The sequence below is a fragment of the Lampetra planeri genome, chromosome 3, assembly GCF_965212315.1.
Source record: "Lampetra planeri chromosome 3, kcLamPlan1.2.h2, whole genome shotgun sequence".
Taxonomy (NCBI): Eukaryota; Metazoa; Chordata; class Hyperoartia; order Petromyzontiformes; family Petromyzontidae; genus Lampetra; species Lampetra planeri.
Window position 1 is genome coordinate 9,000,123 of NC_136109.1, and position 27,554 is coordinate 9,027,676.

Consider the following 27,554-nt stretch of genomic DNA (forward strand, 5'->3'; position numbering starts at 1 on the left):
TTCAACGTGCATACGTACATCGCCTTCCTACGACGGGATGGGTCACAAATGGGTGACGCGGTGGCTAGGAGATGTTAACTACCTCGCCTGGTGTGTACAGGAGGAGGAGGAGGGTCGTCGTGGTTTCGATCCCGACCCTGACGTGGATTTTTGCTCCGGACCCTGCGGTTTTTTCCTCCACGTTCATAGACACGCGTTGGGCGATCGTCTGTGGCCGGGTCGATTCTGAAAAATTAGCTCAATGGCAGCTCGTGGTCTAGAGTTTAAACGTTGCCAAATGACGACGAAAATCTTCTTGGTTCTTTCGGTAAAGTCACGTAGAAGGGAAATAATAAAATAAATAAAATAAAACATCATATTCTATTATATTATTTTATTATTTTATTACTTTGCTATTTTATTATTTCCCTTCTACGTGCCTTTACCGAAAGAACCAAGAAGATGAATCCCTGCAGTCACGAAAGCTTTCAGTCGAGACGAAGAAAATGTCGCGACAAATCTGAAAGCCGAGCGCAGGGGGCAGATGCAGCGATCGTGGATAACGCCCATGGACGGAAAAGAGGAGGATCCGCTTGGGTTCGAGAACACGCGCGCAGAGTCGATGCGACGCGTGGTACGTGAATGAGAGCAGGGCTGGCTTGGTCCGTATCGTGTCACCACTAGAAGGCCGGCCCCAATGTACGACACTGGTGATGGACTGGCAGCCATAGGATGCGGAGTGCGTCCAAAGGGCACGGCCATCGTGGAGATGAAGCGGCGATGAGATAGGGTTGACTTGCGGGATCGAATTGGATTATGGCTAACGCTCCCACTCGCGCGCTCACACACGCAAGACACTCACACACGCTCGCTCACACACTCACACTCTCTCACACACTCGCTCACACACTCGCTCACGCTCACACACTCACGCTCACACACACTAGCTCACGCACACACACACTAGCTCACGCACACACACACACGCACACACACTCACACACTCACACACACACTCACACACTCACACACACACACACACGCTCGCTCACACACACGCTCACTCACACACTCGTTCACACACACACTTGCTCACTTGCTCACATGCACACACTCGCTCACACACACACTCACACACTCGCTCACACACACATTCACACACTCACTCACACACACATTCACACACTCGCTCACACACACTCACACACTCGCTCACACACACTCACACACTCGCTCACACACACATTCATACACTCGCTCACACACACACTCACACACTCGCTCACACACACATTCACACACTCGCTCACACACACTCACACACTCGCTCACACACTCAGACACTCACACGCGCTAAACACACTCAGAAACTCGCTCACTCGCACACACACACACCGCACGCACACTCACACACACACTCGCTCACACACTCACACACTCAGAAACTCACACTCAAACACCTTCACACCTCCACCTCCTCTCTCGCTCACACGCTGCGAGGAGCGCCCCCCACGCACTTAACTTGTGCTCTTCAAAGACAAAGATCCCCCGTAAAGCCTTCCACGGACTGTTGGGGCAAGTGCTGTTAGCGAGCAGCACCTGTGATGGGCGGGCGCAGCGCACGAGGGGGTGATGTGGCCAGAACCATCACGCCCGGATCTCTCGCGCTCACACCTTCACCCACTCACCCACTCTCCCCCCCTCACTCTCACCTTACCTCTCCCCAACCACCCCCTCTCCCTCCCTACCTTTCACTCACACGCACACTCATCTCTCACACACACACACTCACTCCCTCACCTCTCCCACACACACTCACCTCTCCCACACACACTCACCTCTCCCTCACACACTCACCTCGCACACACACTCACTCACCGCTCCCTCACACACACTCACCTCACCGTCATATACACTCACATCTCCCTCATACACTCACCTCTCACACACACACACTCACCTCTCACTCACTCTCCCTCGCCTCTCCCCCCCCACACACCCACCTAACATCTCCCTCCCCCACTCACCCAACCTCTCCGCCCCCCCCACTCACTCACCCAACCTCCCCCCACACTCACCCAATCTCCTCCCCCCACACACTCACCCTCCCTCTCCCCCCCCCACTCACCCAATCTCTCCACACACTCACCCAACCTCCCCCCCACACTCACCCAACCTCTCCCCCCCCACTCACTCAACCTCTCCCCCCCCCCACACACTCACCCTCCCTCTCCCCCCCACTCACTCACCCAACCTCCCCACACACTCACCCAACCTCCCCCCCCCACACACACTCACCCTCCCTCTCCCCCCCCCCCACTCACTCACCCAACCTCCCCACACACTCACCCAACCTCCCCCCCCCACACTCACCCAACCTCTCCCTCCCCCACTCACCCAACCCCCCCCCCCCCCACACTCACCCAACCTCTCCCTCCCCCACTCACCCAACCTCTCCCCCCCCCCCACACACTCACCCTCCCTCTCCCCCCCCCACTCACTCACCCAACCTCCCCACACACTCACCCAACCTCCCCCCCCCACACTCACCCAACCTCTCCCCCCGCACTCACCCAACCTCTCCCCCCCCCCCACGCACTCACCCAACCTCTCCCCCCCCACTCACCCAACCTCTCCCTCCCCCACTCACCCAACCTCTCCCTCCCCCCACACTCACCCAACCTCCCCCCCCCCCCACGCACTCACCCAACCTCTCCCCCCCCCCCCACGCACTCACCCAACCTCTCCCTCCCCCCACACTCACCCAACCTCTCCCCCCCCACACACTCACTCAACCTCTCCCCCCCCCACGCACTCACCCAACCTCTCCCCCCCACTCACCAAACCTCTCCCCCCCCCCCCCACGCACTCACCCAACATCTCCCTCCCCCCACTCACTCACCTAACATCTCCCTCCCCCCACTCACAAACCTCTCCCCTCCCCCCACTCACTCACCCAACCTCTCCCCCCCCCCACTCACCAACCTCTCCCCCCCCACACTCACCCAACCTCTCCCTCCCCCACTCACCCAACCTCTCCCCCCCCCCCACACACTCACCCACCCTCTCCCCCCCCACTCACTCACCCAACCTCCCCACACACTCACCCAACCTCCCCCCCCCACACACACTCACCCTCCCTCTCCCCCCCCCACTCACTCACCCAACCTCCCCACACACTCACCCAACCTCCCCCCCCCCCACACTCACCCAACCTCTCCCTCCCCCACTCACCCAACCTCTCCCCCCCCCCCCCCACACACTCACCCTCCCTCTCCCCCCCCACTCACTCACCCAACCTCCCCACACACTCACCCAACCTCCCCCCCCCCCACACTCACCCAACCTCTCCCTCCCCCACTCACCCAACCTCCACCCCCCCACACTCACCCAACCTCTCCCTCCCCCACTCACCCAACCTCTCCCTCCCCCCACACTCACCCAACCTCTCCCCCCCCAGGCACTCACCCAACCTCTCCCCCCCCACTCACCCAACCTCTCCCTCCCCCACTCACCCAACCTCTCCCTCCCCCCACACTCACCCAACCTCTCCCCCCCCACGCACTCACGCAACCTCTCCCCCCCCCCCACGCACTCACCCAACCTCTCCCCCCCCACTCACCAAACCTCTCCCCCCCCCCACTCACCCAACCTCTCCCCCCCCCCCACTCACTCACCCAACCTCCCCACACACTCACCCAACCTCTCCCCCCCCACTCACCAAACCTCTCCCCCCCACACTCACCAAACCTCTCCCTCCCCCCACACACTCACCCAACCTCTCCCCCCCCCCACCCCCCCCACGCGCGGTCGCAGGAGCGAACGCGCAACGTCGTCAAGTTCGACCTGCGCACGCGCGTCAAGAGCGGCGAGGCGTTCATCCCCAACGCCAACTACCACGACACGTCGCCCTACCGCTGGGGCGGCAAGTCCGACATCGACCTGGCGGCCGACGAGAACGGCCTCTGGGTCATCTACGCGACGGAGCAGAACAACGGGCGCGTGGTGGTAAGCCACTTCAACCCGTACACGCTGCGCGTCGAGGCCTCCTGGGAGACGGCCTACGACAAGCGCTCGGCCTCCAACGCCTTCATGGCGTGCGGCGTCCTCTACGTCCTGCGCTCGACCTACGAGGACGACGGCGACGGGGGGTCGGACTCCGCCGCGGCCGGAGGAGGAGGAGGAGGAGGCGGGGGGGGGACGAGCGACCGCATCGACTACGTGTACGACACCAACTCGCAGCGGGAAGCGCGCGTCTCCATCCCGTTCCCCAACCCGTACCAGTTCATCACGTCGGTGCAGTACAACCCGCGCGACGGGGCCCTCTACGTGTGGAACAACCACCACGTGCTGCGCTACACGCTGCACTTTGGACCGCCGGATCCCACTGCAGGTGAGCGGTGGGGTGGGGGGGGTGGGGCGGGTTTAGGGGAGCGGGGGGGTAGTGGTTGGATTGGCCGTGTTCTGTCTACATGACAACCCTTGCTGGTCGGCTGTGTCGGGCGGTGGCGGGTTTTAACGACACGTTTATTTGTGCGCCTTTTGGCGTCATCTGGTCCAACACCATGTGAGACTAGGCTCTAAGGAAAGTTGTCTCTCGGGTGTGGACCAATCAACTTCAAGGACAGTGCACATACATTATCAGAGTTGTGTTTTTTGTTTGCATCTACGACTGCAGGTATTGTGGTCTAAGCAAACACAACTCCTGGTAAAAAAAGGTGTCAGTTTTGTTGCCAGATAAAAGGGTAAAAACAATTATCATATTTTGTTACTGGCAAATGCGGTACCAATGGTGTAAATGCTTACCCAGAGCTCTCATACTCTGATGGTGCATTGTCTCTGAGTTGTGCGCCTTTTGGCGTCATCTGGTCCAACACCATGTGAGACTAGGCTCTAAGGAAAGCTGTCTCTCGGGTGTGGACCAATCAACTTCAAGGACAGTGCACATACATTATCAGAGTTATGTTTTTTGTTTGCATTCCGACCGCAGGTATTGTGGTCAATGCAAACATGACTCCTTGTAAAAAAAGGTGTCAGTTTTGTTGCCAGTTAAAGGGTAAAAACCAATGATCAACGACACGTTTATTTATTTACGCGATCTAACCCAAAAACCTCTGTTGTGGTTGGATTGGAGGTCAGAGTACGCCGTGTCTTGCAGTTCCACGGCGGTGTAGATGGAGTTATGACAATGGTAATAGTATTATTTTGGGTCTTTCGGTAAAGTCACATGTATGGTTCAAAAAGTAATTAGATCAATGAAAAAACTGCGGACGTTTCGATCGCAGCACACGCGATCGTCATTAGGTGGAAAAAGTTCGGGGGGGAAACTATAAAGGCAAACTGTTTTTAAATCCTTTATATTAAGTTCACTTGCGTGCTTGCTTGCTTGCTTACGACCGTGCAAATCTTTCGGTCGTTTTTTAACCCCACTTCCCGTGATCCAATTGAGCTGACATTTCCCACACAGACTCGTTGTGCGTGACAATTAATGTTCGGGACAAAAATATTATATTTAATTACCAATTGCTTAATGGTGCAATGCAATCATCTGACCCATAGGTGGCAGCCATCTCAAGCCAGAGGACGAGATGACTCTAGCCGCCACGCATATAAAGGATTTATCGTGAGAAACTTTGTTTTTACGGGTTATACTTGTTAGAGGTTTAAAATTGCCGTTTCCCAGGCGTCCTGGTATCAGAACGAAGTTCTAAACGTCGTAGTTTTTCCGTTTTTTTTTAATCTACGCGACTTTCCCGAAAGACCCAAATAATATGAATTCCTGCAGTCAGGAATTCATAATAGTGATGATAAAAATGAATTCCGATTTAAAGCTTTCGTGGCTGCAAGGATTCATATTCTTGGTTCTTTCGGTAAAGTCACGTAGAAGGGAAACAATAAAATAATAATAAAACATAAAAAAAATATTTTATTTAAATAATAATTAAATCTATTCTATTATGTTTTATTTTTATTATTTTATTATTTCCCTTCTACGTGTCTTTACCGAAAGAACCACGAATACAAATGAGTTCGCTTGCTCCTGCCACTGCTGGCGGAAGGGATTCTACTCGAGGGAGCTTCTAGAGAGGGTACTTGGCCTACTCTTCCATCCTGGCCAGACTGCTTTGAGAGGCGGGAGTACGGGGGGGGGGGACACACTTTGGCCCACCGTAGCGAACTATCCCATCGACGAACTGGTCTACAGAAGCCGGTTTAACCACGAGTGGCTGAATCCGTGGTTTCAAATGCAGAATATCTGTCTCTCAACCTTGAGGCACCTAACCCCCTCTGCCAATGATCCCACCGCTTATTGTGAGGCTGGAGCAGGTGACGTTTGATCAACTATTAGGAAGCCACTGGTAGCAAAGCACTTTTAAATCCAGATTGAAAGCTCATTTCTTTAGAACGGCTTTTTGTGTTTAGTTTTTTGCCTTTCCCCCACACCTTTGATTCACATGGTCGGCTACGTACGGTGCAAAAGAAGTTCAACACACGTGCATACATAGACTCGCACAGAAACCAATAGACTCATCACACAGAGACCCATAGAATCATCACACAGAGACCCATAGACTGGCACAGAAACCCATAGACTCATCACACAGAGACCCATAGACTCGCACAGAGACCCATAGACTCATCACACAGAGACCCATAGAATCATCACACAGAGACCCATAGACTGGCACAGAAACCCATAGACTCATCACACAGAGACCCATAGACTGGCACAGAAACCCATAGACTCATCACACAGAGACCCATAGAATCATCACACAGAGACCCATAGACTGGCACAGAAACCCATAGACTCATCACACAGAGACCCATAGACTCGCACAGAGACCCATAGACTCATCACACAGAGACCCATAGACTCGCACAGAGACCCATAGACTCATCACACAGAGACCCATAGAATCATCACACAGAGACCCATAGACTGGCACAGAAACCCATAGACTTATCACACAGAGACCCATAGACTCATCACACAGAGACCCATAGACTCGCACAGAACCCCATAGACTCATTACACAGAGACCCATAGACTCACACAGAGACCCATATAATCATCACACAGAGACCCATAGACTGGCACAGAAACCCATAGACTCATCACACAGAGACCCATAGACTCACACAGAAACCCATAGACTCATCACACAGAGACCCATAGACTCGCACAGAAACCCATAGACTCGCACAGAAACCCATAGAATCATCACACAGAGACCCATAGACTGGCACAGAGACCCATAGACTCGCACACAGAGACCCATAGACTCGCACAGAAACCCATAGAATCATCACACAGAGACCCATAGACTCGCACAGAAACCCATAGAATCATCACACAGAAACCCATAGACTGGCACAGAAACCCATAGACTCATCACACAGAGACCCATAGACTCGCACAGAGACCCATAGACTCATCACACAGAGACCCATAGACTCGCACAGAAACCCATAGACTCATCACACAGAGACCCATAGACTCGCACAGAAACCCATAGACTCGCACAGAAACCCATAGAATCATCACACAGAGACCCATAGATTCGCACAGAAACCCATAGAATCATCACACAGAAACCCATAGACTCATCACACAGAAACCCATAGACTCACACAGAAACCCATAGACTCATCACACAGAGACCCATAGACTCATCACACAGAGACCCATAGACTCGCACAGAGACCCATAGACTCATCACACAGAGACCCATAGACTCGCACAGAAACCCATAGAATCATCACACAGAGACCCATAGACTCGCACAGAAACCCATAGACTCGCACAGAAACCCATAGACTCATCACACAGAGACCCATAGACTCGCACAGAAACCCATAGAATCATCACACAGAGACCCATAGACTCGCACACAGAGACCCATAGACTCGCACAGAAACCCATAGAATCATCACACAGAGACCCATAGACTCGCACAGAAACCCATAGAATCATCACACAGAAACCCATAGACTCATTACACAGAAACCCATAGACTCATCACACAGAGACCCATAGACTCGCACACTGCATCGCGCGGCGCTTTCAGATCGGACTTCTGCGGCCGTCTGGAACGCTCTTCCTTCCGATTTAAGGAAACCACTTTAGCTATGCAACTTTTAACTCGTCATCGAGATCGACAAACTCACTTCTTTAGAACTGCTTTTTTGCGTTTAGTTTGTTGTCCTTGCCCTGCACCGTCGGCTACGTACGGTGGAAAAGAAGTTCAGTTTAAGTTGGACAAGAAAGTGAGCACGCTGCGATACGAACACGGTCATGACTCCCCGAGTTGGATTCCCGCACACGGGCTCCAATGCCGATGACGCTCATCTAAGCTGGTCTTGGGCCTCCTCTAGGTCGACTCGGCCTCAAAATTAGTATCTGCCGGAGTGTGTAAATATCTCCACCGCGGAGATAAAGGTGACTCTCGCCATTGTGCCGGTCACCCACCCCCTCATTTGCTTTGCCGGCCTTCATGGGCCAGCAATCGTGGGATCTTTGGTGTAGGAAAACGTGGTGGTGTTGTTGGTGATGATAATTGTGGTGATTCTCGTGATCGTGGTGATGCTGGTGATAGTGTTGGTGGTAGCGGTGGGTGGTGCTGGTAGAGGTGGTTGTAGTGATGTTGGGCGAGGGTTGCCATATCAGAGATTCAAATGAACCGGGCCATATAAGCAGGAGAAGAAAAACACGAATATGCCACTTGAACAGAAGAGGCAAAACAAAACTGCATGGAAATGCATCGCGTTGAGTGGTGTCGTATTAAAAACCGGGGCTCTTAACATTCTGGGCAGCCTCTCAGATTTCCCAGGACATCTGCCTCAAAGCAAGGACGATGTTGAGAATGCCTTTGTTGAGTGCCAACCCGAGTGGGTGGTGGTGGTGGTGGTGGTGATGGGACGGTTAATGATGGTGACAAAAGGCGTCCCAGCGTGGTGCTGGCCACCCACCCACCCCACCCAACCCCCCCCTTGTGTGCCGTGCCAGCCTTCAAAGGTGCTCGCTCACAGCACTTGCTTCATGATAATAATAATGATGGTGGTGATGATGAATATGGTGGTGGGGGTCTTAATTACAGCTGGGCCTGTCGAGATTAGCAAGCTGCAAAATTATTTGCCCATCCACCACACATCCGGCCTGGCTACCAACAATACGGAAAATAGTCGCTGGCTAATTAAACTCGAGACACACACACACATTCCCACGCCAAAATACAATGATTCTCAGTATAGCATTTAACTTGCTGTAGGGGCAAGTGCTGTTAGCGAGCACCTATGAAGGCACATGAGGGAGTTTGGTGGCCAGCACCACGCTCAGCGTGCTGATGCTGCACTACCACTCCCTACACACACACAAAGACAAAGATCCCCCGTATAGCCTTAACAGACTGTAGGGGCAAGTGCTGTTAGCGAGCACCTATGAAGGCCAGAACGGTACACGAGGGGGTCGGTGGCCAGCACCACGTCCGACCGCCTTTGTCTCCCCAGTGGCGATGTTTGCACACCGCACCAGGTACTCATTTAAGGCTGAGTCGACCTAGGGGAGGCCCAGGACCGGTTCAGATAATCGTCACTGGCGTTGGCCGTGAGCGGGAATCGAACCTGGGTCGCCGGGTTCATAGCGCAGCGCGCTAATCGCTACACTACCGCTCCCCCACACACACACACTCTTTCACACCCACACACACAACAACAACAGCTGCCATTCACCACTAAGTGGGTCGGTGATGCCACCACGGCCCTTGTGCCAGGCTAGATGCACTTTGAGGCTACTGTGAAGTGTCGAAGGCTCGCTGACAGGAGGTCACGGGACAGACCCAGGTGTTATGGCTAACTTACTGATACTCATGACAGATGCATCAATTGTGCTCCCCGCCTGCCAACTTTGCAGAATTATTAGCCGCCCATCGCGCTCCGCTTGTTGTTTTAAGCGTTGTTGCTCCTCCGCCTTCCGCTGCTTTTGGAGGGCAGCTGCCTCCCAACTGCCCAGTAGAATTCCTTCAGTCATCGCCAAGTCCACCCAGCTCCACATCCTCCTCTGCCGTGCCGCGCCATCTCTTCCCCAGCCCGTGCCGCAACCAGTTTAACCCCCTCTGTCCGGTCGAACAAAAGCTGCTTGGGCATGCGGTGGCCGGGCACGTGGTGGCCGGGCACGTGGGCTGCATGACACCCAGCCAACGCAGCCCCGCACACAAATATTCCCATTACGTAGCCTTCAACAGGCTGTAGGGGAGCAAGTGCTGTTAGCGAGCACCTATGAAGGCCGGCACGGCACACGACGGCGTCAGTGGCCAGCACCACGCCCGGCCGACCCTTCGTCTCCCCACGTGGCGATGTTTACACACACCGCACCGTGGTACTCATTTGAGGCCGAGTCGACCTAGGGGAGGCCCACGACCGGTTCGGACAATCGTCACCGGTGTTGGTCGCCGTGAGCGGGAATCGAACTCCGGCGGGCGGGTTTCGTAGCGCAGTGCGCTCACCGCTGCGCCTCTGCTCCCCCCCCCCCCACACACACACCACCCTCCCACACACCACCCTCGCAAGACACACACATGCACGCACACAGCACGTACACGCACGCACCACGCCACGAACGCACACTGGTATTTTGCTTGATTTACCCATCCCGTGGGAACTCTGGGTGGGTGAGCTCGTTAAGAGCATTCGCCCCCCCCCCCTCCTCCTCCCCACTAGTCGTGTATACAGACAAAGGTCCCCCGTATAGCCTTAACATTCTGTAGGGGCAAGTGCTGTTGGCGAGTAGCACCTATGAAGACCGGCACGGTGGCACACGAGGGGGTGGCCAGCACGACGCCAGGCCGCCTTTGTCTTCCCAGTGGCGATGTTTACACACCGCACCAGGTACTCATTTGAGGCCGAGTCGACCTAGGGGAGGCCCAGGACCGATCTGGATAATCGTCATTGGAGTTGGTGGCCGTGGGCGGGAATCGAACTCGGGTAGCCGGATTCGTAGCGCTAACCACTGCACTGCCGCTCCCCATGTGTATACAAAGGCAAAGATCCCCAGTAAAGCCGCGACAGAATATTGGGGCAAGTGCTGTTATAAAGATCCCCCGTATAGCCTCAACAGAATGTTGGGGCAAGTGCTGTTATAAAGGTCCCCCGTATAACCTCAACAGAATGTTGGGGCAAGTGCTGTTATAAAGGTCCCCCGTATAGCCTCAACAGAATGTTGGGGCAAGTGCTGTTATAAAGGTCCCCCGTATAACCTCAACAGAATGTTGGGGCAAGTGCTGTTATAAAGGTCCCCCGTATAGCCTCAACAGAATGTTGGGGCAAGTGCTGTTATAAAGGTCCCCCGTATAACCTCAACAGAATGTTGGGGCAATTGCTGTTATAAAGGTCCCCCGTATAGCCTCAACAGAATGTTGGGGCAAGTGCTGTTATATAGATCCCCCGTATAGCCTCAACAGACTGTAGGGACAAGTGCTGTTAGCGAGCACCTATGAAGGCCGGAACGGTACACGAGGGGGTGGGTGGCCAGCACCACGCCCGACCGCCTTTGTCTCCCCAGTGACGATGTTTACACACCGCACCAGGTACTCATTTCAGGCCGAGTCGACCTAGGGGAGGCCCAGGACCGGTGCAGATAATCGTCACTAGCGTTGGCCGTGAGCGGGGAATCGAACTCGGGCCGCCAGGTTCAGAACGCAGCATCGCGCTAACCGCTGCACCACCGCTCCCCGCACACACACACGTACCCAGGCGAGCACGGGCGTGTACATGTTTATATTCTAACACCAAAACGTCGTCGCATCTCATTCTCTCTCGCTCTCTCTCTCACCCACTCTCTCTCTTCCTGTTCGAGAGCCATCTGTGCGCATTTAATAGGGGCTGATAGATGCCATTACGGTGCCATTATGATTGAAAGGCCGCGTGCTGGCGGCAACCCACGGAGGACGCGCGCGCGGAGCATCTGCGGCGGCGGGCCCCATTGTTAACCCGACAATTAGCGGCATCATTAAAAAGTAAAGCGTGGCGATTCTCAGGTGTACAGCGAGGAGCGGGTGGGGGGCACTGTGTTCTTTGTTAATTGCTATTGTTGACGGATGCTCTGTTTTTTGGGAGGTTTGAAAAAAAATCTAGAATTCTGCCCACCTTCCCCCGTTGGCTAAATTGTCCGCTTAAGCGTCGCGATTAATTATTTTTGTTTCGATTTAAAGCTTCTTTCGTGACTGCAGGGATTCATCTTCTTGGTTCTTTCGGTAAAGTCACGTAGAAGGGAAGTAATAAAATAATAAAATAATATTTATTATGTTTTTTTTTATTACTTACCTTCTACGTGACTTTACCGATAAAACATAATAAATATTATTTTATTACTTCCCTTCTACGTGACTTTACCGAAAGAACCAATAAGATAATTATTTTTGGTTTAGTGGTTGCGTTCCCGTCATAGTCTGTCATCAGCAGCGCCATCGTCACCTGCTGCATCACCATCACCTCCCCCCCTCAATCTGTAAAACTTTATTGACACAGGACGCAAGTTTTGGAGGTTTTGGAGTGCTTCTTACCTTCCAGAGCGTGTTATAATCCAGAGAACGCGTTTGTTCAAAATCCACCTGCCACACCGGCACGCTAGCCGGTGTCCTCCGCTGCCTCCTCACCTCGTCGGGCCTACCGTGGGATTGTGGCATTTACGCCGCTCGCTAGGCAGTCGGTGAGTGGTGTTTCGGGGCGTTGGTGTGGGCAGCCTTCTCTTGAGGGGGGGTACGTAATGGCCGTGTCGGATTACAAGGGCTGGCACCGCTGAGGCTTTTAGGCCCGAATCGAGGGCCCCTTCGTTTAGCGAGGTGATGGGTTCAGGCCAGGTTACAAATAACTTGACGAGAAAAAGGTAACGCCCCCCCCCCAACCACCCCATTCTATTTGGCTTTAAACTGTTAACTACGAAACTATTTTCATTTTACCGTGTAAGGCCCACTGAGCTATGCAACTCTATTTCGGAAGCGACTCATCATCGTCACGTGGAAATCTAAAGCAGTCAAATTCTGTCAAAATTATGTTCATTCTAAATGTGGAGGGAAAAACCGGAGGACCCGGAGAAAAAAAATCCACGCAACCACAGAGAGAGAGAGACACGCAAACCCTAAATATACAGCAGGCTTGGTCAGGATCGGGATCGAACCCACGACCTCCTGTATACCAGGCGAGGTAGTCAACATCTCACAACTATGATGATGACGACGATGATGAGAGAGATACCACAAACTCCAAAGATGCAGCAGGCATGGTCAGGATCGGGATCGAACCCACGACCTCCTGTATACCAGGCGAGGTAGTTAACATCTATGCCACTGCCGTGCCCAAGTTGAGTTTGCGGTCAACAGACACTCGCTTTTGCATTCATATTCGTCACAACGACTCAAAAGTGATTTTCCTGCTCAAAAACAACGTTGAGGCATTGGCGCTCATCTCCGGCTTACAACCCTGAGCCAGCGGTGGGAATTCCACATTCATATGGCAGGGTCAAGTCTATCCACAGGACAGCGTAATTACATTCGGAGTGAGTGATTAAATCCAGCTCCAAACTGACCAGAGGTAGGAATACCTTTTAAACCAGAGGTAGGACCCATCTATGGCCTGTGGCTTCACTTCGCAAGGCCCACAGCCGCATGAGGCCAACCACAGATGATTGCTATCCATCACCGCGAGGAGTTTATCTTAGCGGCACTAATCGGGAACTCGAGGGCCATGTTTTTCGACCGGCTAAACGGCGCTGCGTTTCTAATTCCAGCGCTCTCAAATCGCGCCTATCACCGCAACCTCACTCAGGGTGACCTTGTAAGAGTAGAACTCTTCAATTGGGGCGCCAACGGTGGCGAGATGTTGTTAACTACCTCGCCTGGTATGTGGGAGGTCTAGATTTGAAGCTTTCGTGACTGCAAGGATTCATACTCTTAGTTCTTTCGGTAAAGTCACGTAGGTGAAAAATGAAATTAAAATTAATTAAAAAATAAAAAATCACGACGTTTCGGAGGCAACACAAGCTTCCGTCTTCAGGTGAAACTGTCACTTGATACAGATTTTTTTGCTGTGACAGTTTCACCTGAAGACGGAAGCTTGTGTTGCCTCCGAAACGTCGTGATTTTATTGTTTTTATTTTTTATTAATTTAAATTTCATTTTTTACCTACGTGACTTTACCGGAAAGCACTAAGAGTATGTGGGAGGTCATGGGTTCGAAACCAACCCTGATGCCTGCTGTGTATTTGGAGTTTGCCTGTTCTCTCTGTGGTCGTGTGGATTTTTCTTCAGGTCCTCCGGTTTTTCCCCTCCGCATTTAGAATCGACGTCAACGCCTTCAGAGTATTTGGCTGCTATCAATTTCCACGTGACGATAAGACACTTTCGTTGAGCTATCATTTGTAATGGCCAGGTCGCTTCTGAAAATGAGCTACATAGCCCAGTGGGCCTTATCTGGTAAAAAATATTTTTTTTTTTATAGTTTAGATTAAATTCGTGAAAATGACATCGGAAGAACCGTAAAACGCAGCTTTTCCAGGAGCACGCTGTGGCTCAGCCTCCACGGTGTCCCGATAGAAAACGCCGGGAATAAACCTAGCTCCACACATTTAAAACGTAACCACTTACAGTACGTCAGTTTCCTTACAACCTTGCTGTGACAGGATAGACCGAGGTGTTTGAAAGTCCTGTTCGGCCCTCGGGTGCGCGACAGATTCCCCAGTCTTTCATTCCTCCCCGCCCTCTCACCCCCCCCCCCTCCTCGCCCCCCCCCCCCCGGCCACCGCCCCTCACCCAACTTTATCCTGATTGCGCCATCGGCATCACTCGGCCGTCGAGACAAGGTCTTAACCCTTTCACCGTTCCAAGATGTCCCACGAGTTGCGGGCTAGGGGTGTGACCCCCCCATCCCTAGAGTCGTGGAGTTCTTCCATTACTAGTACGGTACATTTCATTAAAGCGTGTTTTTGAAAAAGTTTTTTTAAATATTACTTATTTATATTCATGTGCAGAGAGCACATTTCCTCCCCCCCCCACCCCCGCTCCACTTCCCGCATGTGAAGCATCTGGAGATGCGGTCGCATTTAAAGCATCACATGTGAACTCTGGTCATCTTAGCAACAGCAGATTTGACGAGGCCATCGAACAAAGACGGTGGCCACCGCATCGCGACGTTTCAGATGCGCTTCGGCGGCCGTCTGGAACGCTCCTCCTTTCGATGTTAGGAAGCCACTGGCGCTATGCACTTCGAAATCAGCTCGATTGAAAACGAATTCCTCGGGAACTGCTTCCTGTGTTTAGGTCGTTGTCCTTCCCCCTCCCCGCACCTCCGATTCGCGCGGTCGGCCACGTACGGGGCGAAAGAAGTCCGCCGTAGGTGTCGTCGCTATGTAAGTTGTACTGTTTTGTCCTCGGGGTCCATACAGTAGAGGTCAGCGCCCCTGCCCCCCCCCCACCCCGCCGATTTTTTTATGTTTTACATTTCAGCTGGCACAGAACACAAACCGCGACGTAGTGGCGCTGTGGGGTTGTGGGGGGCGGAGGAGGGAGTGGTACAGAAACTCCACGGGCACAAGTCCCGAGCACCTGAGGGGGGGGGGGGGGGTTTGGTGGGGGGAGATTGGGCGACACGCCGCTGCTGCTGCTGCTGCCGCCCTGCCGAGTGGAGACCGAGCGCCGGGGTTGCATGTTTACATTCACGTGGGGAGAGGGGCAGGTGTGAGGGTGGAAGAACTTCAGCAAGGGAGTCGAGGCAGCGATGGGGACGAAGGGGAGGGTGGAGAGGAGAAGGGGGGGGACCTGCCCCCCCCCCCCGCAACCCCCCGCACCGATGTTTTTACGCAAGGGGGTAGATGCGACGCCGTTGCACGTACGACGAACGCCCCGTGGCACAGCCGACGAGCGGATACGAAAACTCCGGACGGAGCAAAAGGCCGGCGCGCGTCTATAATCGAGACCACGCTGCTGCCGTGGAAGCCAAGCAATGCCCAGCTCCTCCCGACAGCTCCCATTGCTTCGTCATTAGGCTAATTCCACACCGCAGCTGTGCACTTTAATTTCACGCCAGCCGCGTTATTATGCTCCCCGGTGGCAGCTCGACGGCAGGCTTCCACCAACTAAACTCGGCTCCGACGCTCGCTCGCTCGCTCACACCTCGCTCTCCCTGCTGCAAGGGGTGCGATGCAGGGACTGTGTTGTGCGCGGTGTGTGCCAAGGGCGTCTGTGTGCGTGCGTGTGTGTCCGTGTGAGAATCTCGAGAAATCCGATGTGCGTGCTATGAAGCTTCTTTTCACAGGCGTCCAGTAAAGATGTCCAGTATGACCAGGGTGTGATTCAGGACTGGGCTCTGTGTTGAGTGTGAAGTGTGTCTGTGTGTGTGTGTGCCTGTATATGTCTGTGTGTGTGTGTCTGTGTGTCTGTGTGTGTGTGTGGCGAGCGGTGGTGTAGCGGTTAGCGCGCTGCGCTATGAATCTGGCGACCCGAGTTCGATTCTCACTCACAGCCAACATTAAAACAAGAATAGGTGTTTGACCCTTTCTGGCAATAAAACCGGAGTTGTGTGGAGATGTTCAAACACCAAATAGAAACCTTTTTGCAAGGAATCAAGTTACTGCATTAACCACACTGATTGGCCTACACCAGAGAAAAAGTCTGTTGTTTCTGGTGTAGGCCAATAAGTTTCAAAGACAATGCATCACATAGGACCGGAGCGTGTTTTTGGTTTGCATGTTCACCGCATGTACCGTGTGTGGTTATTGCAGACTTGATTCTTTGCAAAGGATATCTATTTGGTATTTTAACATCTGAACACCTCCTGTTTTATCGCCCCAAAGGGGTAAAACCTATTGTCATTTTTCACACAGTGACCGACTTTGTTCGATGGTCGTGAACGGGGCAGTATGTGCGTATGCTGGAACTTTCTTTCGCACCCTACGTAGCCGACTACGCTTATCTGGGCGTCTCTGACGCTGCACCCGCCCGCTGCTCATAGGCCTCCCCCCCCCCCCCCCCACACGAGTCGAGCGTGAGGCCAGAAAACTTTGAAGTGGCACAAACTTTGAACTCTTCGGGAAACCGGGGGGGGGATGGCCTTGCTGAAACCGGGGACGTTCGGCCAATCCAGGACGTTTGGTAGCTGTGAGCTGCTGCTCTTGGGTTGTGAATGTTTGCATGTTGTTCGTAGCCAATCGGAGGTGTCGAATGGCCGTCGCTGCTCTTGCCGTCGTTGATTGGGTGAATGTTAGTGTGCCGTGCCCGCGACGTCAACATGGTCGTTGGCTTTTGTGTGTGTTTCCCACAATGCAGTGCACGAGATTTCGACGATGGGGCCTTCCAGTGGAGGCAGCACCGCAAGTCCTCCGCGGAGCCACGTGGCAACGGTGCCGCCATTCCCTGCGCAACCGCCACAGGTAACGGTGGTGGTGGTATCAGCAATGGTGTTGGCAGTAGTGGTGGGGGTAATGGTGGTGGGGTGCGGTTAGCTCAGCGGTCAGCTCTACACCGCGCTACGAACCCGGCGACCCGAGTTCGATTCCCGCTCACGGCCAACACCGGCGACGATTATTTGAACCGCTCCTGGGCCTCCTCACCTAGGTCGACTCAGCCTCAAATAAGTAGCTGGTGCGGTGTGTAAAAACATCGCCACAGGCGGTCGGGCGTGGTGCTGGCAACCCATCCCCTGGCGTGCCGTGCCGGCCTTCAAAGGTGCTCGCGAACAGCACTTTCCGCAACAGCCTGTTAAAGGCTATACGGGGGGCAGTGGTAGTGGCGACTGTGGTGGCATTGCTGCTAATAGTGGTGGTGAGCGGTGGCGCGGTGATTTGTGCGCACTGCACCTCCGATTAGCACACTTGGCTCTGCACGGTGCGAAAGAGGTTCAACCGACAACACTCGACTCTTGCCGCCGCATCTCCCCCGCAGGACACGACCGACGTGAAACCGGGAGACGTGGCGCCCGCCGACGTCGGCGGGGGCGGCACCCGCGTGCCCACATTCTGTCCCCCCACGCTCGCCCGCGCCGTCCAGTGGCCCCAGCTGCTGCAGGGCAAGACGGCGGAGAGGCCCTGTCCTGCGGGCACCGTCGGTGAGTCCGCCCGCCGCCCACCGCTCGTTCCTGCAATGCTGTCATCTTGACAAAGACTCGGGGCAAGTGCTGTTAGCGAGCACCTATGAAGGCCGGAACGGCACACGGAAGGGGTTGGGTGGGCCGGCACCACGCCCGGCCGCCTTTGTCTCCCTGCTCGCGATGTGTTTACAACGCATCGCACCAGGTGTGCTCGTTTGAGGCCGAGTCGACCTAGGGGAGGCCCACGACCGGTTCCGATGATCGTCACCGGTGTTGTGGGACTCCAACTCGGGTCGCCGGGCTCGGAGCGCAGCGTAGCGCTTACCGCTGCACCGCTGCTCCCCCCCCCACATCTTGTCATCTTGACACGCGCACCCCAGAGGTCGCAAACGGGTTTTGATTCCTTACCCGTACCCGTACCCGGCCGCACCAGGGTCGCAAACGGGTACCCGTACCCGTACCCGGCCGGATACGGGTAGCCGGGTATCAGGTAGGGTACGGGTATCGGGTACCCGGTTGCGACCTCTGCTCTGTATCCGTGTCTCTGTCTCCCATATCTTCCTCTGTATCAGTGTCTCTATCTGCGTGTCTGTTTCTCTCACGTCTCCCTATGGCTGTGTCTCTATCTTTCTTTATTTCTATTTATTTGTGTCTGTGTCTGTATGTGTGTGCTCTCCCTGCCCCTGTCACCTCCGTCTCCGTTTTAGTGTCTCATGCTCTTATGTCTCTAGACCCCTCTCTGTCTATCTCTCTGCCTATTTATCTCTGTCACCCTATCTCTGTATCTTTTTCCTTTTTTAAATCCTTTATATTAAGTTCACTTGCTTGCTTGCTTGCGCGCTTACGACCGTGCAAATCTTTCGGTCGTTTTTTAACCCACTTCCCGTGATCCAATCGAGCTGACATTTTGCACACAGACTCGTTGTGCGTGACAATTTATTTTCGTGAACATTTTTTTCCATAACTTTACACTTTTTAGGAAAAAAAAATATTATATTTAATTACCAATTGCTTAATGGTGGCAGGCAATCATCTGACCCATAGGTGGCAGCCATCTCAAGCCAGAGGACGAGAGGACTCTAGCCGCCACGCATATAAAGGATTTATAGTGAAAAACTTTGTTTTTACGGGTACATTTTTTTGCCTCTCGGTCTATCTCTCTCCGGCTGTCTGTCTCCATTCTGTCTCTCGCTCTGTCTGTATCCCCCCCCCCTCCTACCCGTGTCTCCCTTTGTCTCGCTGTCTAAGTCTGTGTCGGTACATCCCGTCTGTGGGGGGTTCGGGAGCGGAAGTCCAGCGGTTAGCGCTACGCTGCGCTACGAACCCGGCGACCCGAGTTCGATTCCCGCTCACGGCCACCAACACCCAGTGACGATTATCTCAACTCGTCCTGGGCCTCCGCTAGGTCGACTCGGCCTCAAATGAGTACCAGGAGCGATGTGTGAACATCGCCACTCGGGAGACAAAGGCGGCCGGGCGTGGTGCTGGCCACCCCACCCCCCTCGTGTGCCGTGACAGCCTTCATAGGTGCTGCTACTCGCTAACAGCACTTGCTCCAACGGTCTGTTAAAGGCTACACGCGGGGGTTATTTTGTCTTTGTGGGGTGGGGGAGGTGGTGAGACGTGGCAAGATGTGGTGTGGAGCTCAAGCCCCGCTCAACAATGTTGCCTTGAGGATATCACGTGGGAAACGCACATCCAATCGCACACATTCTCACCAATAATAGAGGTTTTTTTTGGGGTTAGATCGCGTAAATATATGAATGTGTCGTTAAAACCCGCCACCACCCGACACAGCCAACTAGTGAGGGGGTTGTCACGTAAACGTAACGTGGCCAATTCGTCACTAGTACAGCACGCCGGTGTAGTGTATAGTGTAGTGTATAGTGTAGTGTATAGTGTAGTGTATAGTGTAGTGTATGATAGTGTAGTGTAGTGTGTAGTAGTGTAGTGTATTGTGTATAATAGTGTAGTGTAGTGTGTAGTAGTGTAGTGTATTGTGTATAGTAGTGTAGTGTATAGTCGTGTAGTGTATAGTGTAGTGTGTAGTATCTAGTGTAGTGTGGAGTAGTGTAGTGTATTGTGTATAGTAGTGTAGTGTATGGTAGTATAGTGTATAGTAGTGTAGTGTATTGTGTATAGTAGTGTAGTGTATAGTGTAGTGTATAGTGTAGTGTGTAGTCGTGTATTGTATTGTGTATAGTAGTGTAGTCTATAGTGTAGTGTATAGTAGTGTAGTGTATTGTGTATAGTAGCATAGTGTATAGTGTAGTGTATAGTAGTATAGTGTATAGTGTAGTGTATAGTGTAGTATACTAGTACAGCACTCCGGTGTGTGTTGGAGAGCCAAGCAACGACATTTACAATCTGATTCCGTGACGTTTCGCCAGTAATTGCAACCAGCTTCATCAGGCGACATTCTCACCAAGTTGTTTCTTACGCTGCCAGTGGTTTGAAATTCCACATTCCTATAGGGCCCAAGTCTGTTCTTAATAAAAACAAAAAACAATCTCATCCCACATTGAACTGCTCAGAGCCACATGTTACACGTGGTTCTTATATTGCCAGCCGGAAGGGGCGGTGATGATGATGATGATGGTGATAATGATTGTGGTCATGGTGATGATGGTGGTAGTGGTGGTGATGTTGGTGGCGATGATCGTGATGGCGGTGGCAGTGATGGTGATGATTGTGATGATCGTGATGATGATGGTGATCGTGATGGTATCGTGGTGGTGATGTTGGTGGCGATGATCGTGATGGTGGTGGCAGTGATGGTGATGATCGTGATGATTGTGATGATGATGATGATGGTGATCATGATAGTATCGTGGTGGTGGTGGTGATGTTGGTGGCGATGATCGTGATGGCGGTGGCAGTGATGGTGATGATCGTGATGATTGCGATGATGATGATGATGGTGATCATGGTGGTATCGTGGTGGTGATGTTGGTGATTGTCAGGCTGTGTTCCCAGTAAACATTCAACGTTGGCCCACCGTTGAACCTATCACCTCGGCATTGAGAGCCGGAAAAATTAAACTCACTGATGCAGTTCATCAACACGTCTCTCACCGTCACGCATCGTCATGGACCAGTTAACCGCCCCCACCCAGTGCAGTACGCACAGTGCCAGACCTGTCAACCCATACGGTTTACCCGTATACTTGGCCATAGTAAATTGAACTTTCAGGTCTATACTGCGTAACAGCCGTTTCAATACGGGGAAACATTTTACTGGTAGGAACCACCTGGTTCCACCAACCCACAGGGGATTATTGTGTCCGTCCGTCCGTCGTGCATCCAAAAATGGGAGGGGTGGGGCTGGGTGGAGAGGGGAGGGTGGGGAGGGGCTGGGTGGGGAGGGTGGGGCTGGGTGGGGGGTGGGAGGGGCTGGGTGGGGAGGGTGGGGCTGGGTGGAGAGGGGAGGGTGGGGAGGGGCTGGGTGGGGAGGGTGGGGAGGGGCTGGGTGGGGAGGGGCTGGTCACCCCGTGGTGCCCTTATAAAACTCAACGTTTAACCTACTCACGCCGGCTTGTGCCCGCCCTCACAGTCGGGCATATTTGCGGAATACACCACGCCGCCGTTGACCCTGGCCATTGACCGAGCAACCCAACGTTCCTACCAGCTCCCTCCGCAGGAATGTGTTTTTTTTTGTCTATTTGTTTGTGTTTCTCCCTTGTGATGTACAATGAACGTTGAGATTCGTAAGGGGCACGGGGTAACCAACAAGGTCTGGGTTTGTCTGTAATAAGGTAGGGCACTGATATTTTACTTCCATTAATTTTAATGTTTTACCTACGTGACTTTACCGAAAAAACCTAAGAATATGAATCCTTGCAGTCACGAAAGCTTCAAATCTAGAATCACTGATAAGGGGTTGACAGGTTTGCGAAGCGTGATGGAACTGTCTTTCTCTATCGATGTCAACATATCCGACCTTTTCACGTATCCACCCCATAACTCAGTCACCCACAGAGTTGGATATGCGACGTTGCAAGGTACTCTTAAGCCGAAGGCCAATTTTAGCCGCCTGCTCAAGCGAGCGTGAGGTGCAGGGGATTGTAGAGCTGGCGGTGGAAATTTCACGGTACTGTGGCAGGGAGCAGGTTATGACTTGGCAAAACAATAAGAAGTGTTACATTTCCACGAAGCAGTACCTGTTTTTTTTTAAATCCCCATGGATTTCGATAATTGGTTAACCATCACAACATGGACTTGACCTCCTGACCTTTCAACTGTGAGTCACGTGCTCTGACCACTGAGCCCCACCCAGCCAGCTCATTGTATCATATCATAGCTCATGTAGAGGCCTTTCTCAATCCACTGCTGGATGAAGAACTCCCGTGATCGACACACTATGTTGGTTTGACCATACTTCACCACGCTGGTCAGTGGACATTGGTGAAGATTGTTAGTCAGTTATTGCCGGTTTAGATATCACTCACGACCGGATGATCGCTGCGCGCGCCGTGATGATACACGGGTTCGTATCACAGCGCGCGCTAACCAATTTCCACGCAGAATCACAATCTTTCGGAAATCGGGAGTCTCTGTTCATCCCGGAGAAAATCCGATGGGCCACAAAGCTCTTTTGCGCAGACGTCCAGGAGATGAAAACCTCCTCGGCCAGAACGGGGCGCGCAGGGTTAAGGGTTAAAGCAGGCCCGCCGTTGGCGAACGCTTATCGAGGCCGACACGGTGCGCTAACCGCTGCACCGCCGCTCGCTCCAGCGAAATGACGGTGCCGCAGACGCGTGGAGTGGGGGGGGGGGCGGGGGAGACGCGGGGGGGAACATTTCTATTTAGCACGGTTGGCTAACGTACGGTGCGAAAGAAGTTGAACGCACGCACATACGTAATCACCAGCGAAACGTCACGGTGTTCGAATAGTGCATGTTGTGGATTTACTCTCCAACACGCAACGCGGTGGGCTTGAAGTAGCAACTAACTGGCACGCTTTGTGTACGTGACGAGCCTTACCATGCTTGGCCGCGTCGCGTTCGTGGCGGGCTAACGACGCGCGTTGACGCTTACGCGATCTAATCCAAACGAACTGGAAACCTTTACTGCGAATTGTATTGGTCGCGAAAGCCTACGTGTCAAAGCCCGCATACGTGCAACCTGAAAACGATGCCGAGACCCAAAAGAAAAGCAACCCCCGCTGCAGACTTTTTCCCGGGTTTCACCGCGCGTCGCCGTCGGAAATTCCATAGGATTAAAAATTTGGCACGGTGAGAGGAATTTGATGCACGGAATGTTTTGAGTTTTATGTTGTCCGAGTGAGGCGTGGGTGTGTGTGTGTGTGCGTTTGTGAGTGTTTGCGTGTAGGTGTGTTTTTGTGAATGTGTGTTTGTCTGTGTGTTTGTATTTATGAATGCGAGTGTATATTTGTACGTGCGTATGTGTGGGGAGCGGTAGTGTAGCGGGTAGCACTACGCTGCGCTACGAATCCGGCGGCTCCAGTTGGTTTCCCGCTCACGGCCAACACCGGTGACGATTATCTGAACCGGTCCTGAGGCCTCCTCCCCTAGGTCGACTCAGCCTCAATTGAGTACCCGGTGCGGTGTGTAAACATCGCCACTGGGGAGACAAAGGAGGTTGGGCGTGGTGCTGATCACCCACCAGCCCCCCCCCCCCCCTTGTGCCTTACCGGCCATCATAGGTACTCGGTTGCCCCGAAATTCTATTATGACGACACAGGAGGGATCTCTGTAGGTGTGTGTGCAATATGTGTATATTTTCTTGGTTCTTTCGGTAAAGTCACGTAGAAGGGAAAGAATGAAATAAAATAAATGTGCAATATTTTTATTATTTTATTACTTCCCTTCTTCGTGACTTTTACCGAAAGAACCAAGAATATGAATCCCTGCAGTCACGAAAGCTTTCAATCGAAATATGTGCGTAGTGAGCGGTGGCGCACGCTGCGTTTACAAACCTAAGGCGGCCAGCCAAGGCTGGCATCAGTGGCGAGTGGCGCTTGAACTCGTCTTGGGCCTACTCAGCCTTCAATGAGTACCTGGTGTGGTGTATGTACTTCCTCTCCAATGGCCTATCTAGGCTACACGGGGATCTTTGTCTTTGTGTGTGTGTGTGAACGTGTGTGCTCACAACAACGAGCGGAGCGCCGGGTGGCTAATGCACAGCAAGTTGGCACAGTAGGGGGCACAGGTGGTGCATCAGCCAGTCGTCTCGGTCATCTCAGTCAGTCGACCCGTGGCACCTGGGTCTGCCCCGTGACCTCCTGCCAGCGGGTCGTTCGACACTTCACGTGGCCTCAAGGTGCACATGGCCTGGCACAAGCGTCGTGGTGACGTCACCGTCACTTAGTGGCGAATGGCGGTTGTTGTTGTTGTTGAACGTGTGTGATTGTATGCACCCGTGCGTTTTTGTGGGTGTTTGTGTACACGCCGTGTGTGTGTGCGCGTGGTTAGCGCACCGCGCTTCGAACCCGGCGACCTGAATTGGATTTTTCCAGCCACGACATCAGCGGCGATTGATACATGAACGTGTCTTGGGCATCCCTTAGGTCAACTCAGACTAAAATGATTACCTATATATGCAAATGTGTATGATTGCGTATTGATTGCATGTGTAAATGTGTGTGCCTTCTTGTATATGTAAATGTGTGTGATTGCATATTGATTATATGTGAGAGTGTGTGTGTGTCTGTGTGTGATTGTAAATTCGTGTATGTTGGGGGAGCAGAAGCATCGTGGCTATGAACCCCACTCATGGCCAACATTGGTTCCGAATATATGAACCTACCCTGGGCTACCCCGTGGTGTAGAGGTTGACCACCTCGCCTGGTACTCAGGAGTTCGTGGGTTCGATCCGAACCCTGACAAATGCGTATTTGAAGTTTGCATGTTTCACTCCCCGTGGCCGCATGGATTTTTCTCCGGGTCCTCCGGTTTTTCCCTCCACATTTAGAATCGTACGATAAGCCACTTCGTTGCCAGGTTACTTCTGAAAAATGCCTATACAGCTCAGTGGGCACCTGTTAAGATAATAAATATGCTTAATAGTTGAATAGTAGCATGGTAAGCTTTGTAAACAACAGCACCTGAGAAACGAAGGCGGCCGGCCGTGGTGGATGGCCACCGACCCCATCGTCTGCCGTGCCGTCTTTCATAGGCGTTCGCCAACAGCACTTGGCCCAGCAAAGTCTGTTCAAAGGCTACACGGGGGAATCTTTGTCTTTGTGTGCACACTCCAGGCACGGCGCTCTACACCTGCGATGCCATCACGGGAGTCTGGTCTGCCCGAGGTCCCGATTTCAGCAACTGCACTTCCCCCTGGGTGAACCAAATCGCGCAACGGGTGAGCCATCGCCCCCCTGCCTCCCTCTCCCTTCCCCCGTGCGAGATATCAATCGAGTCATCGCGGCCGTAGCGATGCCCACGACCCCATCTCGCCCACGCGCGTCAACTCGTCTCGTCCGCTCCATCTCCGCGGCTGCCGTTCCGTCGCCCGGCTGTCGCCCATCGGCCGGACATAATTTCCGTCACCGAGCCCATTCGTCCACTTCGATCGAAATCGAACGCCTTGTGTGAATGATGAGAAAGCGAATCAAAATAGAAGAAAAACTGAGCCGGCTAAACGATAAGGGATGGCAAACCTAATACAGCCACGCTTTCAGCTCTAGTCTGAGCTGGTGGTCTAGACAAGGCTGAGAGCATCGCACGTGCACCTGCGTGCACGTCACGGTGGTCACGTGATCTGCACGCAAGGCATGATGGGAGTCGTGCCTTCGTTTTGTGAGCGGCACACCTTCGTGTGCTGTTATTTTTACCCAATTGCTTGTCTTAACAGTCAATACTTGTTCTAACAGCCAATACTTGTTCTAATCGTCAATACTTGTTCTAACAGTCAATACTCGTCTTCTGAGTCATTACTTTTCTTAACAGGCAATATGACGGTGTCTCTGATTTGCATTTGCTCCCCGATCACTCCGTCTGTATGCCTGATCGTGATCCCAGCAAATCGATTATTTAATTAGATAACTCTTGTCCCCCCCCCCCCCCACCGTTGTCCCTCACCGTTCCGTCCTCCCTCTCCCCCCCCCTGCCGCGTCGCTCAGATCAAGAGCCGCGAGAACGCCGCCACGGTGGCGAGCGACCTGGCGCGGCAGACGCGCGACCCCGTGTACGCGGGCGACGTGAGCTCCTCGGTGAAGCTCATGGAGCAGCTGGTGGACATCCTGGACGCGCAGCTGCTCGAGCTGACGCCCACCGAGAAGGAGTCGTCCACACGCACCTTCAACAAGGTACCCGGCCGCATCCCGGGATCCACACGCCGCTCGGCTTGGGGTCGTTGTGACCTTTAGAGCGCGGAGTGGCCCGAGGGAGGGTCCCGGGCATGGCCGGATATGGTCGTCAACCAAGGCTGGAAACGGTGCTGTGTATAGCATGGCACGCGACCGACAAAAACACCACCACCACCACCACGACGGTGATTGAAGGTCTCCTCCGTAGCTGTGCTTGAAGGGCGGGCGGGGGCCCGGATGCGGCCCGCACGTGGCCGACGGCTTCATTTTTGTGGCGGTCACGTGATGGCCTACTGTTTCAAGTAAGGGTCATCGTTTCTGTTCGTTCTAAGTCCCTTTCATCACCATAAGGGAGGGCGATGGTGGCGATGACAACGATGGACTCAGTCGATCCCCCCCCCCCCCCGGCCACCCAACCGGTATTTGGTTGGGGCGTCGACACGCGGCCTGGCGATTGCGAGCCGACCACTCAAACCACAGTCATTCTTTTGAAGCCTTGACTAGGCCGAGGCCAAAATGGCGGACTCAGCGGTGCTAGTTTAGGGAAGCGTGCGGTGGTGGCGGCGGCGGCGGCGGTGGCGGTGGCGTTGCACGGTTGACTTTCTTTCCGAATGCGCCCACGCACCGGGCTGAGCGCCGAACGGTGCCCATAATTATGCGGGCGGCGGCTGTCGGCTTCTAAATGTCGTTCATCACCGAGTTTAAATCTCGACGCGCGCTTATAAATCACGGGATCTGCGATGCGCGACGACAGACGGCGCCTTAATCCTATTATGGATTAATGTATCCCATTTGCGTTTATTAATCTCAACTGTAATGTAACTTTAATAGGATTTTTGCCAAAATGTGTTTTTTCCGTTTACGCGAGTCCCTCTCGTGCAGCGTCGAGCGAGCGCTTTTTGCCGAAACGACTCGCCGCCTTGCGCCGGCGTCGCCGCCCGCTCTCACGCTGCAACGTAACGCTGTGGATAGAGCATGGCAAGAAGAATCTTTCACCCATACCGGAAGAGGGGGGAGCACCACGTGTGAACGCATCGTCTTAATTGCTGCATTATTATTATCATCAATACCCTCTGAAATGTACCGCAACGCCAACTCAAGGTCCCGATCCCCCTCCTGGGATTGCGCTGCTGCCGCCATCCATGGAATCTGACCCAGATCTGGGAAGAGCGGCTGTTTGTCCTTTCCCCCGCGCCTCCGATTGGCACGGTTGGCTACGTTAGGTGCGAATA

The 27,554-nt window shown here is 53.4% G+C and overlaps 1 protein-coding gene across 3 annotated transcripts in view; it reads left to right on the forward strand.

Annotated features, from left to right (window-relative positions):
• The window catches only part of LOC144717267 (adhesion G protein-coupled receptor L2-like), a 199,985-nt gene that overhangs the window by 136,149 nt on the left and 36,282 nt on the right, over nucleotides 1-27,554 (forward strand). For all 3 annotated transcript variants that reach the window (XM_078592680.1, XM_078592681.1, XM_078592679.1), the window contains exons 6-10: nucleotides 3,796-4,372; nucleotides 17,295-17,398; nucleotides 17,910-18,072; nucleotides 25,273-25,376; nucleotides 26,137-26,322. In XM_078592680.1, coding sequence (XP_078448806.1) covers nucleotides 3,796-4,372; nucleotides 17,295-17,398; nucleotides 17,910-18,072; nucleotides 25,273-25,376; nucleotides 26,137-26,322 — 1,134 coding nt within the window. The remainder of the gene's footprint in view (nucleotides 1-3,795; nucleotides 4,373-17,294; nucleotides 17,399-17,909; nucleotides 18,073-25,272; nucleotides 25,377-26,136; nucleotides 26,323-27,554) is intronic.